The sequence below is a fragment of the Sander vitreus genome, chromosome 7 (genome assembly GCF_031162955.1).
Source record: "Sander vitreus isolate 19-12246 chromosome 7, sanVit1, whole genome shotgun sequence".
NCBI lineage: Eukaryota > Metazoa > Chordata > Actinopteri > Perciformes > Percidae > Sander > Sander vitreus.
In genome coordinates, this window is record NC_135861.1 from 21,764,467 (window position 1) to 21,782,100 (window position 17,634).

General features: G+C 40.3%; 1 protein-coding gene across 1 annotated transcript in view; it reads right to left on the minus strand.

Annotated features, from left to right (window-relative positions):
* Positions 1 to 369: 369 nt before the first annotated feature.
* Positions 370 to 17,634, minus strand: part of fgd (faciogenital dysplasia) — a 55,906-nt gene continuing 38,641 nt past the window's right edge. Inside the window, exons 6-19 of the mRNA XM_078255351.1 lie at positions 15,428 to 15,564; positions 13,911 to 14,067; positions 13,571 to 13,709; positions 11,399 to 11,457; positions 10,721 to 10,867; positions 10,516 to 10,608; positions 10,338 to 10,417; positions 9,728 to 9,758; positions 8,225 to 8,329; positions 7,698 to 7,751; positions 4,414 to 4,515; positions 4,112 to 4,240; positions 3,049 to 3,189; positions 370 to 1,939 (exon numbers count right to left, since the gene is read on the minus strand). Coding sequence (XP_078111477.1) covers positions 1,694 to 1,939; positions 3,049 to 3,189; positions 4,112 to 4,240; positions 4,414 to 4,515; positions 7,698 to 7,751; positions 8,225 to 8,329; positions 9,728 to 9,758; positions 10,338 to 10,417; positions 10,516 to 10,608; positions 10,721 to 10,867; positions 11,399 to 11,457; positions 13,571 to 13,709; positions 13,911 to 14,067; positions 15,428 to 15,564 — 1,620 coding nt within the window. The 3' untranslated portion in view covers positions 370 to 1,693. The remainder of the gene's footprint in view (positions 1,940 to 3,048; positions 3,190 to 4,111; positions 4,241 to 4,413; positions 4,516 to 7,697; positions 7,752 to 8,224; positions 8,330 to 9,727; positions 9,759 to 10,337; positions 10,418 to 10,515; positions 10,609 to 10,720; positions 10,868 to 11,398; positions 11,458 to 13,570; positions 13,710 to 13,910; positions 14,068 to 15,427; positions 15,565 to 17,634) is intronic.

A 17,634-nucleotide genomic window follows, 5' to 3' on the forward strand; every position in this document is an offset into this window, starting at 1 on the left:
ATAGAATGCCTAGACGACACAATCACATGCACCCTGAAACTCATTTGCACACATACAGTAGTCCTATGGTCATTCTTACATCACATCAGCATATTAAACCAAATATCTCCTGGCATTATTTCACACGCTGTTTCGTGTGTGATATCAATACAAGATCAGTGACTGGAGTGAATAAACATCAATTTATGCCTCTGTTTGAGGTTGGTCTTTCCCTACTCCACAGTGCTGTGGAGATAGGTCTGACAATGCAAGACTGGTCTTTCCCTTAAAAAAAATAAATCAGATTCTGTGTTTCTTAAAAAGACAAAGAGAAACATATTTGCAGACAGAAATTTATGTGAAACGTGAAGATCTTGTTGGACAGCATGGTACTGAATGAATCACAATGTCTGTTTATTGATGATATGCTTGACTGCTTTTCCACTGTGCACAATCCATGTTTAAAACATTTACTGCTGCTCACTTACAGTACGACAAGAATGAGTTCTGGATCATAAAAAGAGGTATAGTATAGGGGCAAGATTTCAGAGCACAGTACATAAATATGAGTGAGTTTACATGCACAAAGAGATCCAATGACAAGGTTTTTTTTGTTGCTACTTTTGCTTAAAGGCTGGTGGCTGATAGGAGCAGGGTACAGGGTCAAGGCAGAATTAACAGTTTTACAGTACAGTACTTGGTTTCCATCACATCACCAAAGGGATAGAAGCAGGCAGACGGTTGCTATGCTAAGAAAGAGAGAGAAGTATACGGAAATTATTTATTAAGCATGTGTACAAGTGGAGATATTGAGGGACTGAACCTGCTGCGGAGGGTCATAATTGAGGCCACTTGATCCCATTCTGGCTGTGTACTCTCATCTGGATGAGTCACAGTCATGACAGAGTGGAAATGTGGTGGATCCGACTCAGAATAAAGGTCTCAGAGTCCAAAGACAATGTCGGGAGGGAGTTATTACCTATATAGATGAGAGAGAAGTATGAAGAGAGGGTCTGTAAGGTGGGAACTGACAGTGGGAGCATCAGGTGGCCAGCCACAAGCGAACACATCTCTGTGTCTTTTTAAGTTAAAATGTCTTTTGTTTCTTTGCTTTCTTACATCGCACTATAGTATACATACTGTACAATACCCACTGAACTGCCACTGTGTCCACAGCAGGAGTGAAGAGAACAGAGAGGTGGCGCAGGTTTCTTACACTAACATTCAATACTTAATAAACACGGGAAAGGACTCACACTCAAACACACATACATACGTTCGCACAAATTGAAAGACACACACAAGATTTAATGCTTCACAACACAGTCGCATGATGTACAACAAACTTCATCTTAAGAAAAAACTCATTCAGGAACTTTCTTCAGCTATATTACAAATAAAACATTTAGTCCTCCCCAGCGTTTGAAAACACTATAATATCCTAACCACACGTATACATACAGTGGCGTTGGTGGCTTGATAGCATAGTAATTTTTCTGTGTTTGAGAGAGACAAGAAGATAAAGAGAGAAGAAGACGTAGCTGTGTGGTCATGATGAGAAGAAGTGGCATAGGAAGGATTGAGTGGTCCTTTCAAAAGAGGGGGGAAAAAAAACTAAAACAAACAAAAAGTGCCAAGGTAAAGTGAATTCAAGTAATGTGTGCTCTATACACAAGAGAAAGAGGGAGGGAGTCCTGTGGCTCCAACATGGCCACTACTGGCTCTTCCTGTGTTCAGTCAGGCTTGTTGATGCATCTGTGGGCGTTTCTCTGCGGGCAGCTTTGGAGAGGACGTCCACCCACTTGGCCTGAAGTTCTGCATCTTGGGCACTTAAGAGCAAAGTTTGCTGGGTGTGACTGAGCCGGAGCAAGTGTTTGATCTCCGACTTCTCGCTTCCCGATGGCGGTACCACGCTCACTTCGAATCCAGGGAGAGGCACCACCCGTGCCCCCTTAGAGTCCTACCAAAATGAGCAACATAAGTCAATCAGTCAAAATTGTGCTTCTCTTGAATAAAGAGGAAGCATACTGTAAAATACAGCAGAGCAGCAAGTGACAGCTTGTCTCTTCAGTTGCAAGAGAATACAGTATATTCCACTAGGCATGTATAGTAAACCCCACTCTCCCTTCCCCCTCTTTCTTTCTGTATAATCAGGAAATGCTCGTCCAACTCCCATTAATCCTAATCTTTGGAATGGCAGCTTTCTGCGGTGGGATTGGGATATTAGTCTTGGAAATAAAACCAGGGGAGGCTTTAACAGGCTGACTTCCCTTCTGTGCTATCCACTATGAATGAGAATGACAGAGAATCACAGTCTTTAGCGAAAAGCTTTCAACACATGATTGCTTTCAGAGTTTTTTTAATTTTGTAAACCACTCATGCATCTCCTTGGGATGTTCTGAGCAGATTTATTACTACATACAGAGCCAAGATTTCAAGGAACTAAGTTAAATCCAAAGAGTTGCTTCATTTGGTCAGTGCAAACTAAAACCTAGTCACACATTGAAGCAGCGTCACTGACAGCAGCAGCCGCTATACCTAAGGGTCAGATTCGGGACAACCAACTCCTCCTGGCCCAAATCTACAGAGCGTAGACAGTGTACAGACATCCTGGCAGGATTGGATAGATCTGACTTACACATGCTTACTGATGTGCCCAGGCGCCACACTGTACAGATGTCCTGTTCCGAAAGGAGGAAGAAGGTAGGACGTATACAAAGGCCAGACGGGTGAAGCAAGAGGATCAGCGGATATACAAGAGATGACACATCATTTATGTGGCCATGTGGGGAAACTTGTGTGCAATGTTTGTCATTTATTTGTACATTCCTTAACAGGGAAACCAGATGTAATATATTCCACGTAATGTAAGTGAGGACTACTTTACTGATGCGTAAAATAAAGAAAGCTATATCATATATATATATATATTCAAATATATAATCCCTAAATCTGATAAGAAACTTGGAATAATTCATAAATAACAGGTGTATCATCATCCTATCTCCGAGTGTGTGTGTGTGTGTGTGTGTGTGTGTGTGTGTGTGTGTGTCTCTCTCTCTCTCTTACCTGTCCACTGCTCTGCAGGTATAGCACCAGTGGCTCAGCCTTGGTGATAGCCACCCACATCTTGGGCCAGCTCTTCCCTTTCTCCTGCACTTGAAGGTGGCCACATAGCAGGCAGTTTTCCCCCGTTAGAGATGTCTGTCTCTGAAAAGATACAATAATACAGAACTATATATACCAAGAGCCCAACCACTTTTATAAATAAAACACGTTGTAATCCCGTTTCGAAATGTGCTATAAAAATAAAAACCTGATTATTATTATCATCGATTTGAATAAGCTTCTAATTGAAATCCATCTGAATCATTTTGGGGATTTGAACTTGAGCAACTGACAGCCCAGATCTTCCACTGATTATCATTACATAACGACAATGTAGGACACAGGGAGATTTGTACATGGATAGGTGTTCAAGCTCCTGCTGCCCCTTGTCTAATCCATGTATGGCCTATAGCCCCCCCATGTGGTGACTAATCTCACTGCAGATGAGTTTTTTTTGTGGATCTTGTAGCTGAGACCACAGCCTGAATGAACCACCAGAATATATCTAAACAGTACGCTTGTCAGCTTTTCAGTATAACCAGAGTTGACTGTACATCCACAACATCCCAGACAGACAGCTGAAGCAGCTAGACTGTGGAGTCAGCGGAGACTACGGGTCATCGTTAAGCTGAGATCTCATTATATTAGTCATCAAAGAGGGATAAGTTGATCTTTCAATGTGAACCTGTGTTAATTCATAAATGCACATGTACTGTATGTATATAATGTAATTTTATGTGTGTGTAATGATTTCTAAAAACGCAGTGACTTTAATATTTCAACAGAAATAAGAGTACTGGACTTATTAAGTAAACTACTGTGCTTCTTTCTCTCTTTTTAGTGCCAGCAGTTCAGTCTGGCTGCTAACCCTTGGTTGACATTGACTGTCAGTATACTGGGAGACATGGACAGGATCGCATTGGACTGGCATGAATCGAGGCAGAAATATAACTATTATGCACATGCTGCTAGATGTTTCTCAGTTTGTGTGTGTGTTTTGCTTGTCTTCAAGTGCGTGTCTCACCTCAGGCACAGCTTTCCTTTTCTGTTCACTAATGCAGAGGGTCTCCAGGCTGAGGCTGGCTTCGAAACACTCCGGGCACACTCTGCTTGTTTTGTTGTCCAAGGTCTTTGAACACTTTGCACAGATGGCCTGCAGAAGGACACAGAAAGAAAAAGAGACAGCATTGAGAAGCCACTCAGTTGATAACAGTCATTTGTCTGAAAGAAATTGTCCACTTGTTCCGTGACTTCTTTCTCTCCATCCCTTCATTTGCACATCCTGCCAAACAATGCCCAAATTTCTCTTGTTCCATCTGTGCTCACCGCTCCACAGGACTTGCAGTGGTGTTTGCGCTTGGTGAAGTTGAAGCTCTCGTTGCAGCCTTTACACGTTTGCTTCTCTTTGTCCTTTTTCCTGGAACTCTTCTGGAAAATATAAAAAAACACAGGAGTCACGTGTCAAGGTCTTCAGTCTGTTCAGTTTCAGCACAACTGAAGGAATGTCCGACGGCTCGTCTTGCTTCATTCTTTGTCTGGCTGTTCGTCTTCCATTTCTCCTTTCTATTAACAAAGACACAGACAGACTATCCCTTCTCTTAAAGACAACTAACATGGAGGTCAAATGGAGGCGTCCACAGCAGCACAGGTTGTCCGATTTTTATACAGATAACATGAACGTTTTTTGTCCATTTGCAGCAGGCATGTCAATGAGAAGCAAACCTTTAATCCTTTCAGCCAAATATTCTGTTTTATTAAGAGTAGGGTTACTCCTGTGCTTGACTGTCACTTTCTTGCCTCTTCTTAGTTTCCTTGCACATGTTAAGGCAGGCCAACTTGCCCCTTATTCTTACTAATACATGGGGTGCTTTTTATAGTGCTGGCATGTCTCATCACTTTCTGCGTCTCTACAATAGACTGTAAGAATAAGTTCTCTACCTCGCGTCTTAGCTCTTTCCATGGATGTATTATAAGAAGCAAGAATGTGAGAGAGATATGCGGGGAAGAGACGCAAGGACAGAGGAGCCAAAGCTGCCAAATGAAAAATCTTTGGTTCCTTAGCGTCAGTCTTAAAGTGCTCATGTTATGCTTTTTGCCGTTTTCCCTTTATTGTGTTGTATATATATTTTTTGTGCATGTAATAGGCTTCCAAAGTGAAAAAGCCCAAAGTCCACCCCAAAGGGACTTACCATCTTCCAGAGAAAACACTGTTCACAAACTGCTCCAAGCAGCTCTATTGTAGTCCAGCCTTTACTTCCGTGACGAACGTGTGTCACTTTGTAACACACGTTATAATGCTCGCCTAGCTGCTAGCGTGGCACGCCCTCATACTCTGCGCTTCTGATTTGCTAGCAGTGCTTACCTAGCTACTGAGCATGTGCGACTCCCAACAAAGATGGAACAGAAGTGAGATGTCTCACTCTGTAGCTAAAACAAAACACAGGGTGAAAAAATGGGCTGCAGTAATGTGCAGTACAACAAAAATATGGTGTTTTTTGAAAATTAAACCATGTAAACCTATTCTGATATAACCATAATAATACAATTATGAACCTGAAAATGAGCATAATATGAGCACTTTAAGCAACATCAGTTACTAATGACGTGCTGCACAGCTGTATCTGTCACTTGGAGTAGCGACCTTTATATGTCAGGCCACTTTATGAAAGACTTTGTTTTTCTTTTGTTGGATCCTCCATGATGGTGTAGTGGATGATCAAAGTGTTAGTTAGCATAATGATGGCTCTTCCCATCTGAGCAGCAGAACTCTAATCAGCTAAAATAATTAAAAACACCTGTGCAGGGCCTTTAGAGCCCGAGACACACCAAGTCAATAATCGGCCGTCGGACAGTCTGGCGAGGTCAGTGACTCGAGTCTGTTCGGTGTGTTCCGCGCCGTCGTCCGTCCGAGGGGCCGTCGACCTTCATTTTGGCCGATTTGACATGTTGAATCGGAAGGCAGGCCCTGCCGGCAGTCGGACTCAAATGACCAATCTGATTGGTAGAGCGCCAACCGGAAACAAGGAGCGGGATGAGCGTGACTAGAGTCTCTCAAAAACTGACGAAAATCTTTTAAACTGACCTTTGTCGATCTGAAATGAAGACAGATTCAGCAACTGCATGGGCTATTTCTCGCTCAAAATGTTTTCAGAAACAAGTTTCAGTGAACTATTTTAGTACAATATGAGATCGTATTCTGAACAAGTCACCATGACAGTCTGGCTTTGAATTTCCGGAGAAACCAGACCCATGTGACGCGTTCGTCCAATCAGCTGCCGGTTTTCATTTTTGGGCGACAATACAGATTAGCGCCGCCTGCTGTTATGGAGACGTATTACGTCTTGTACGCTTTGGTGTGTTCTGAGGCACTTTTTTGACCAACTCGGGGAGACTGATCAGTCCAACTGCCTTTTCTGCCGAGGGTTGGCCGTCTGGTTGGTGTGTCACGACCTTAAAACCATCATCAGGAGCAGGTAAAGCTGTCAGGAATAAACAGCTAATTAATACCAGGTGTGCTAGCTGATTTCATCAATCAGGCTCATGATGTCACATGCCTAAACTGCTTATAGAAAAACACAAATCAACACCACATGTACATCAACACACATCAACCAACGCTTTCAACATCATGTAAACAATTTCAGTTTCTTAGAAGCCTTTGGATCTGTTCAAGGAAGATTTATATCTGTTAATACGATGTTCTATATTTTCTTTATCGTGCAAACAGTGTAGACCTGTGACGTAATTTTAGAAAATTATGCAGAAAATAGAAACAAATTGCAGATGAGCTGTTTTATATATATATATATATATATATATATATATATATATATAATGCACTAGAATCCCCCAAAGTACGTAAAAAAAAGGTACAGCGTGCTTACACTGCAAATTGTATTTTCAAATCAGCACAGCAATTTAATGTGATATTAAAAATAGACAGACTTTCAATTCATTCATATCACAATAAGGGCAACACTAGATTACCAAATGCCCCAAGGCCACAGACCCTCAAGGGCCCCAAAGGCGTCAGTTCAACATGGGGCAATTTGTTTGTGGTAATTTGATTAACTGCAAATTAGTTTGGTAATACTGTGTGCACAATCAAAGTACACTATAACCAAAGTGTTGTGCCATGTTGTACCCAGAAACAGCTGGAGGAGGTCTATGGAGGCAAAACTCAAGGAAACAAGACCATCCTGAAAGAAAGCAGAGAAGACTGCCCAACACCGAACCAGCTGAAGAAAGTTCATGAATGACCTATGTTCCCCAAAGAGCAAAACGGATTAATTGATAAACCAAAATGATAGGACACCGGCATTATTACATAACCTTGAGATGGTGTCTTTTAGAGTAAAAGAAAATCTAGTTTTAAGGAAATGTATTATTCTTTCATTGCTTTAACATGGTGCATATTCCTAAATAAATGTGTGCTTAATCAAGTTGAGTTACTACAAAGTTAGTTACTGATAACTAACTAATACACACACAATACACAGACATTGGGAGAAATGGGGGAGACAGTAGGGACCCACAGCTAATTATTAATATTATTCTTAACCCAGCCCTGCTTCAGGGTACCACATTTTTTAAATGAGATCCCATCTTACCCTTTCATGCAGTCTTTCACCATCTGAGTCGATGGATGTGTTGCACCAGGGACCCTGAGGAGAAGTAAAAAACATATTGAGCACCAGTAGCTCCTGTCTGAAGTCAGATATCTCTACCACTAGGTGTCAGTCTGGACCTTCTGAATCAAGTCCTCAGGCTTGTGTTAGTTAAGTTTGGCCAGCGTCCAACTCCAGCCGGCCCAAAGTGGGTCAAAGCAGATCCATAAGAGTTTTGTATACACTTTGACTTGGGCTTTCCCTATTAGGTCATGAGAGAGTTCTGGAGAAGAGACTCACAGACGCTACGTGTGCAACTGTCAAGGATGGAAAGAAAGAGCTTCTTTATGTGTGTGTTTTGTGTGTACGATTCTACCACATCCATAGATGGGATAGCTGTTCAGGCAGACAAAGACCAGACTATGACAAATTTGTATGATGTACCACTAGCCCCCCATGATTCATTGCACAGGATGACCCACTAATTGACTGATCAATGAATAGATTGATGAAGGAAGAGTGAGACTGACCGGTGACTCAGGGGGGTGGTCATCTTCCCGGGAGAAGGAGCTGTTGAAAGCTTTATTGAATGTTTCGCTGTTTTGTTTGTGACGTTCGATAGTGGCCAGGATCACCTGAGAGTCAGAAGAGATTTAGCAGACAGAGAAGTGAGGGAAAATCAAAAAGAAGGGATGGATTATTGATCAGACACATCAGCATTTGAATGCATTTATTCTCGTACGTACTTGTCATGAGAATAACTATGCTAAATTGCGGAATTATAGCATGACGACGTTTTTCATCTTATGTTAGGTATCTTTCAGTTAGGGTCTGATACTTTGCGTCTGATACTTAGCTTAAAAGGATAAGAGTGACTAAAGTGAAAAAAGAGAAGATAAAGGGAGGAAGAAAGCCAAATTTCCTTTCACTGCCTGATTGGGGAACAAAGACAGCGCGTGTGGTGTGCTTTCTGGCAAGACCACACACCAAACGAATGAACAGCAATGACATCACAGCTCCAAAAGCATCATGGTCCTACTGCTACAGCTTCACAGCCAGTGTCATAGTCAGAGTTTAGAGACCTGCCCTGCTAGTGGTAAAAACATTTTCTTTTTTTTCTCAAAAACCTTAACAGGTCCCATGGCATGAAAATGTCACTTTATGGGTTTTTTTTTAACATTAATATGAGTTCCCCTAGCCTGCCTATGGTCCCCCAGTGGCTAGAAATGACGATAGGTGTAAACCGAGTCCTGGGTATCCTGCTCTGCCTTTGAGAAAAATGAAAGCTCAGATGGGGCGATCTGGAATCTTTCTCTGCTTTGCCTGCCGCCCACAGCTGCTCAGAGAATTTGGCCCGCCCATGAGGAAATAGAGCTACAACCGTGGCCGCAAGCTGGTCAAGGCCACACCCCCACCCTTCACCTTGCCACACCTCTCTCCTCCTCCATAGCATTTAAAGCTACAGACACAGAAATGGCACATCCCAAGTAAAGGTCATTGTGGGATCGACTCTAGTGGCTGTAATTCTGCACCAAGGCTGATTTTCTGGAAAGAGACTTCAGATACAGTATTAGGGACCACTAAGGCCTATATAAAAGCATCCAAAAAGCAGCATGTCATAGGACCTTTAAAGTTTACATTCCACTGTCCATTGCTTTTCTGAATGCTTTCTCTATTCATTTCAGCCCCTCTCTCATGCTTGCACCCAGACTAAATCACACAGAAAACCTCCTCTGTAATATAGCCTCCCCCCTCTCCCAGCCTGCAAAATGTTTTAATCAGCTTTACTCTGCTTTAATGTGCTAAATGAACAATAATAAGGAGCTTTATTAGAGAATATAATTCCCAAACACACTGAATCAATGTGGGGAGGAAACCTTTGCTAATTCCATTCTCTAATAAAGCAGAACTACCAAAGGCACAGGCACAAAATGCTGCATGTGTGCACGAGAGACAAGAGACGGTGTGTGCATATGTGCATGGGTGTACTTCTACTACATGTATATCTATGCGTGCATGTGTGTGATTCTTGCCTGAATCCAATCTTCCTTTTCCTCAGCTGTCCTGTAAAGCAAATAAAAGATCATGAGATTATTTCATTTTAACAAAAAACGCAGAGCATCACAATGAAATAGCTTAGCTATTCAAATATTCACCCCAAATAGCGCTAGCAGACATTATGAAATAAATAAATAATCATAATCCAAACCAGCTTAGTTTGCTGACTTGGAAGGTAGTATGTGCAGCTTTGTAAAGGTACGTAACAACAACACGGCCAACACGAGAAATGTGAAATATGTAGGTTGAGATGCTGCTAGTTAACTAGCTCGTAGTTGTTGAGCCTGCATGTGATTGGCTGAAAGGTGACTGGTGACAACACCACCTTCACGAAAAGTGATATTATGAAATATAAGTCACATTGTAAAAGAAAATGTGACATTAACTAAAGGTTTCACCGGGATAAATACCATATTGATAATGGTATTTTCGTAATACATTAGGTTGTAATATTTTCATTTAATCTTATATTAAACACTTTGCGGGTCCCATAGGAATACATTGCATTTAATACAGTTACAGTACTTTTTCAAATTTCAGTTCAGTTTGTAGTTTTTCTATAGTGGTTGATTCAAATGTCTTTACCTTGCTTGCAGCTCCAGTGAACGCTGCTTGCCGATAATGGCAAACGTGTGTGGAAGGTTCTGCTTCACATTCTCCTGCACCTGAGGTCAGGAAACAGAGGACACTTGTAGCCACCATAATACATAAAAGATTAGAGAAAACAAAAGACATCTAACAGAATGAGAAAGCGGAACTGCACCTCCATGCCAGCGATATCAATCCTCTCTCTGACACTGAACTTCTGTCCCATCAGTCTGAGTTTAGGCACGCAGTATAGCACCATATTGTTGAACTGGATCAGACAGATGATGCGGTTAATAAGCAGTACAGATAACAAGGCTCATATATAGAAAGATCCTCCAGAAATCTGATATTTCTCTAAGTTAACACTTCAATCCTCTCACCAAGTAGAGGTATCGGTCTTGTGCTGTTCCGTTTTTGGCCGACATCTTCTTGATATGTCCTTCTTTGATGAGCTCATTGGCTGGGTTAACTATGTCCTCCTCTCCTCCAAGCCTCTCATAAACCTCCAGCAGCTTGTGCATCTTTTCCTGAAAACGTGACGCAACAGGAGGATGAGGAAAAGACAGAGAAGACACTTGAGAGTGAGAAGACAGATGGAGCTATAAGCAAAACTCCACCAGAGGGGGTGATTTTGTTTTCAGGTAAGACTCTCATTCATTCATTGGGTTTTCCAGCAAGGCAGGAAAGCAGGTATTATATTTCCTTATTGATTCTTAAACACATTTGTCTGCTTGAGTTGTTTTAAAGGATGTGAGACATATGAGTAAAATGGCCAGACAGAGGAAAGAGATAAAGAGGATGAGTATTAAAAAGCGGTGAAATTCGAGGCAGGAAACGGCACCTTCCTGTCTGTACAAATTCAACTTGTTCACGCCCTCAGACACACACTTGCAATGTTTGCTGACTGACAGTACAGCATCAGCAACTCCATGATTGGGTAACACATTACTGTCTCATTGAGGTTATTTATAAACCTCAATGAGACAGTAATAGTGTGTTGAAAAGAGTTTAGAAAGAAGTGAACAGAAAAAGAAATAAAAGTCAAGTCAAAGTCTTACCATTTTCCTGATTGCTGCATTGGAATGGTTAGCTGCAGTAGAGATGAGCTCCAGTGCCTCTGTAACAAGCATTCACATATACAAATGTAAGCATGTTACAATACAATACAACAATAAGATCATGTTTGAGTAAAACTGAATCAAACTGCAGATATAAATCAAGAAATATTTTTTGTTGCTCACTGAAGAATAAGATGTCACACTAGTTGTATTATATAAATTGAACAGGATCAAAGGCTTACCATGCATTGTCTTAACATTAAACACACTGCATGCATTAGAATGGCTTTTAGCCAGCAGAGAGCCCTGCGAGCACCTGAGTCAGCCATCTTAATCATGGTCTACATAAGCAGAAGAGACACAGCCAGGGGAAATGAGGCCAAAAACAACTGTGATGAACTGCTTTTCAACTGTGGATGAGAGAAAACCCCTTCCACAGGCTCCAAACAACACCACAGTGTGGTGAAGTTAATGCTCAGGTAAATGGAAACACGGATGTGGGAGGACATCAGATCATGTTAAATGGAATTTGTGGGCATAAATAAAGACGCACTGACGTGATGTGTTTAATCTGCAATCCTGCAATCATATCTATGATAGATGAAATGATCCTGTATCCTGTTACCCTAATGAGGGCAAGCTACTTGTCTGTATGGTGTTAATAAAGGTGATTTTTTCCCCAACAATACTAACATTGTGTGCACTAAATCTCATCAACTGGCTGTTTATAAACAGTTTGTTTAAGTGTGGAGCAGCAAGGAGCAATATCCACGGTGGGTTAGCATTCTCAAGCAAGAGGTTCTCACATACTGTACTTTGGACTAGTTTTGCAGTTTGCGTCTTTTGGCTACAAACCACCACTGTTCACAGTCGGGGAAAAATAGCCGTTGCAGTGAAAACAGATACAGACTCTGTGTACGACAGTTCAGACAGTAAGTTGAAAGAAGGTAAAGTCCGCACAACAGCCTAATACAAAATACTTTAATAGTGCAAATAAGGCACACAACGTTTTGGCCCACAACTTGGCCTTCCTCAGGTGACACTGAGGAACACACCTGAGGAAGGCCAAATTGTGGGCCTTATTTGCACTATTAAAGTATTTTTTCGGAGCATTAAGCTATTGTGCGGACTTTACCTTCTTTGAACATTCACTTTTTTGTCCTGCACCAGCAACTACATGGATGTGCACAACATTGTCTTGAACTAAAGTTTACCAGGAGCTCCAGTTTCAGCCAGCACTTTATGCTCCCTCTCCTCCACAGTCATTGAGCCAAATAACTAAGGATAACCACAAATGTTCATTTGTGCATTATCAACTCGAGCAGACATGTCTTTGTTTCACCTGTGCTTTCTGGAATGTGAAACTGCATCGCTTCACCTACTTTCCGGTCTTTTCATTGACCCTTTTTGTTCATGCCACCTCTAATTATTGCATCACTTTTAGCTAAATGGCAGCATTCTAGTCCAACCAAGTTCAGACGTTTTCTCTTTATCATAATGAGAACACTTATTCTTCTATTCAGTTTAATACAGATAATGATCTACTTGTAAAACAAGATGTATCCTCCATGTAATAATGCAGTCTTCTATTGACATTTTGCACCAGAATATATAAGAAAATCTATAGTTAAAAACTGAAAAGATGAAACATTAAAAAACATTGCATTTGCATATTTTAGGCTGTGTATTTTGTGAAATAAATAAATATTGTGAGTGCATCAAACCATGAGCTCTGTGGTAGGTTTTTGAAAGACACATGACATACATACGCACCTCTGCGATCAGAACAATTACAGGTGAAGTTTAAATTAAAAAGTGAAGCAGAGGAAAAAACAGGAACAGGTTGACAGGAAGAGAGAAAACTGTAACTAGAAGAAGTCTCTGCAACACGCAGTTGATCAGTCGTGACCGAGCAGTGTGTTGAAACTGGGAAAGCAGGCACGAAGAGATATGGCACACAGCTTTAGCTCTTGCGCAGCCAGTGGGCTGTTTAATCCTCTTCTCAGTCTGCTCATAGGCTTTAGAGGTTCATATGTGGTATGTCTGATCAGAAACTATTTCAAGTCGTTTGGGGCACTACATTATTGAAGACTAAAAATGCAGATAAACCACAAAATCAAAACAAAATCAAATATTTTTTTCACAGTAAAAACAGTGGGTCTGATGTCTCACTCTCTGCGTCTTTTCGGTCCAGAGCGTCATCAGGCAGCTTCTTCAGGTAGTCTTTGAGCAACAGCTCATAGCGAGGAATCCTTTGGACTGGCTCCAGCATGTGGTGCTGCAACGTCAGGTTCCCGCACACATCCTGTTTCTGTTCGTTCAAACACAACAAAGATTTGATTAGATACATGACCAGATTGTTTTTCTAGTACATGCAGTTGTGCATGTGAAAATGAAAAAAAAATTAATAAATAAAAAATGGCTTTGAAATTTGAAATATACTGCTAATTAATGGACAAACATCAGAGGATGTATCCAATTAGGAGATACACAGACAAACACAGACACCTACCTGTATATTCTGGACGACACTCTTGAACTGTGAAGACCGCTGTGTCCAGGTGTTGACCAAGTCCATGGCTCGGTCAAAGTTCTTCACATATTCTCCGTACATCTTCATGAACGGAGCCAGTTTTTGGAGGATGTCTCCAATACGAGGGTTAGAGTCCCTACAGCAAACACAACAAACAAACGGATTAATCCAAGACTGAAGTCAAAATTCCAAAAAAAAAATTATACGGGGTATATATGGGTCTATTTGATGCAGGACAACTACATCTTCACTGATCGTTGTCATTGTATGGCTATCATGTAAAGTGGCATACAGTAAAACATGATACTGTAAAGTGTATGTTGTATGGATGAGACAGATCTTGAAAAATCTTTTTTTTAATGTCATATACAGTATTTTGTTCTGGAGCTGATCAGAAAATGAATGTTTATAAAAAAGGGTTAATTCAAGTACAACAAAAAAAAAAATAATAGTAATTCTGACTTTCAGGTAGCTCAAACACAGGTTCACACATTTAGTCACAAAAGTAATTATTTTAGTAGTATTGCCACTTTTACTGCATCTTCCGTTCCTTAACATTTTAAAAGGGAAGTTCAGCTTGCCAATGATTTTTTTTTTGTCTCATGCTATGAAGCTAGCATTTTGGAAAGTTCAGTTCCATCTTGCAAGCCTTTATTGACTACTAAATCAGCCTGTCCCAGTACATTAAGTTACCTATGTAGTCAGTTTTTATAGATGTAAAGCTTAGGGAGAAACATCTCAAAACCCGTTTTCAACTTCGTGAAGTGAGGTTGGTAATTTAAGGTTTGCTTTAACTGATTTAATGACATCCTTTCTCCTGACATGTCACAAAAAAACACAGATTAACATTTTGAGACCAACAAGGGTTAGATTACCATAGATATGAAGGAAGCATTGATGTAATTCTTTAGAATTAGGAGACAAGTAAGAAACAAATGAAGGTTCATAAAAAAATTAGACTAATCTTAAGGGGGAGTTCTACAAATGAATCCTTATGAATCTTCTTCCTGAGGTGCACTTGTCTGACTGGTTGTGTGGTTGTGTGAACCAGTTTTTATATCTTTCTATCTAAGCCAATACGTTTTGATGAGTTGCAGAAAATAATGTGTGGGGAATCATTATGTGGCAGGTGATTTCCATGAACACATCCTCCTCTAGAGGAGTCTTTATCTACCAAGGGTGGCTGATGCTGACACAATAACACACACTGGGGTACATTTCTGAAAACTTCGAAAAAATACAGAAAATGGGTTCATTCTGCAACTCTGACACACACACACACACACACACACACACACACACACACACACAGAAAACACACAACGTGGCAACCTGACATCACTGAAAAATAATGCCCTCCACTGCCGCCCAGCTGTCGAAGTTTTACAGCCAACACCAACTGCCTAACTGACCACAAACAGCCAAACCATCTTTAGAATGATGTCATACTGATGCCATTTGGAAAGCCATTGAACTTTCAGGTGTTTATTCCTCACCATTCTCCAGTAATGCGTGTCTGGAGCTCAGGCAGCAGGAACTTGTCGTGGAAGCAGTAGATGGAGGAGATGTTGGAGAAGATCCCTGTAATCACTTCCTGAGGGATTCCAGCCTCTGTGAGCTTAGTGCAAAATACCTGCAGAGAAAAAGAACATACATACAAACACTTATGCAGCTGTTTCCAAAAACACCCAAATCTGGCTCCATTTCATGCAGCAGGCATGTAAACATAGACATGTTGTTGCTTATCCACACAAGCATTTTCTCCAGCGTTGCCTCGTTAAACTACAAAATATAAACTTGACAGATACATCATTGAGTTTTGTTTTGATGGTAAAACAACTGTTGACATTTTGTAATTGACATGTTAAAAATTATTTCACAAACCCAGCCTGATTATACGTTAGCACTGTAACTAACAATTATTTCTTCAATTCAATTGTTTAGTCTATAAAACGTCATACAATTATGAAAGGTGCCCATCACAATTACCCAGAGCCCAAAGTGACTTCTTCCAATAGCTTGTTTTGTCCGACCAACAGTCCAAAACCCAAAGATATTCCACTGACAATGATATAAAACAGTAAAAAAATAAACAAAGCAAATGTTTGGCATTTTTTACTAATGACTCAAAGGGGCACTGTGAGGTACTGTGTCCTTAATGTATCTGGGGACCTTTGTCAGAATAATAACACTGATGATGTCATTGTGAGTTCATGAGGGTTATCTCAGCTTAAAGACACATTTGTAACAGAAAGCCTGCATTACAAATTGAGGAAGTGGAGGTTGAAATACGTGAGTGTTTACCAGGCAGGGAGGCTTTGATAAGAGATGCTATGGGTTGCATCATAGGAAATATAGGATCATGTGGTTTTCGTGCTTGACCCATACCAGGAACTGAAGGTCTGGATATCTCAGCCTCTGTTCCTTCAATGCTTTCTATTTTTAGTCCCACAACTTGCAAAACTTGCATTTAAATAATTAGAAAATTAATTATTTATGTTGTCTATTCAACGTATTGTTTCAGTACTATTACAAGTTAATGTCAGCGGGGGAATAAAATCTAATCTTGCAGTAGCAGTCTTAAAATGTCTGGGTTAAGTTTTGAATTTAAACATAATGGTGCGTCATAACTCCTGTCTTAAATTGCTTCATCCATCATTTTCATCACCCTTTGCTTCCCTTCTAGTCACAACAATGAATTGACACGATTGCTTCCATGGAAACCAGTATTGTGCAAAAGTACTGTGACAAAAACAGGAAGTTAACTGTGAGGGTTCTTTGCCCTCAGCAGCAAATGCACCATATCTGTTCTGTGATTGGGCAGCTGTACAACTCTGTACCACATGAACTGAACAAAGAGGAAGAAGACTCAACCACCGCGAGTAAATTCTCATCACAAACATGAGTGAACCCAAATAGAAGCTGATATACAATAACACATTTGCAAAAATGAGAGACAGTCAAACAAAAGAGCCAACAGAGCAGAGTGCAGGAGCAGGTCATGACTTGTGAGAGTAAAGATAGAAATCAGGATTTAAAGTATGGTGGAGAGAGTTTACAGGAGATGGCAATTAGACGATAATTGTGATAATCAAATAAATTAGAGCTGCAAAGATTAATCAATTAGTTGTCAACTTGTAACTTAATCGCCAACTATTTTGATAATCGATTAGTCATTTTTTTTAAGACAAAAGTAAAAATTCTTTGATTCCAGCTTGTTAAATGTGAATATTTTCTAGTTTCTTCTCTCCTCTGTGACAGTAAACTGAATATCTTTGAGTTGTGGACAAAACAGGACATGTGAGGACGTCATCTTAGGTTTTTGGGAAACACTGATCCACATTTTTCACCATTTTCTGACATTTTATAGACCAAACTAATAATCAAACAGATTAATCGACTATGAAAATAATCGTTAGTTGCAGCCCTAGGTTAAATCATTTTTCAAGCAAAAGTTTCAAAAAATGCACTGCTGATTAGATCAAACAAGGAATTTAAATATGTCAACTTGTATTTTATATACCAATGACTAATAGATTCATCAAAAAAAATTATCTTGTAAATCAGAGCCTTGATGGTGCCGAATTCACTATCAATGACTCCATCAAAACAGCTAAATCTGGGAAGGATCACTGAGCCTTTTAAATTGTTTTTTTAAAGAGCTTTGTTATTATATATTGTTATGATAAACCAGTTAAGAATC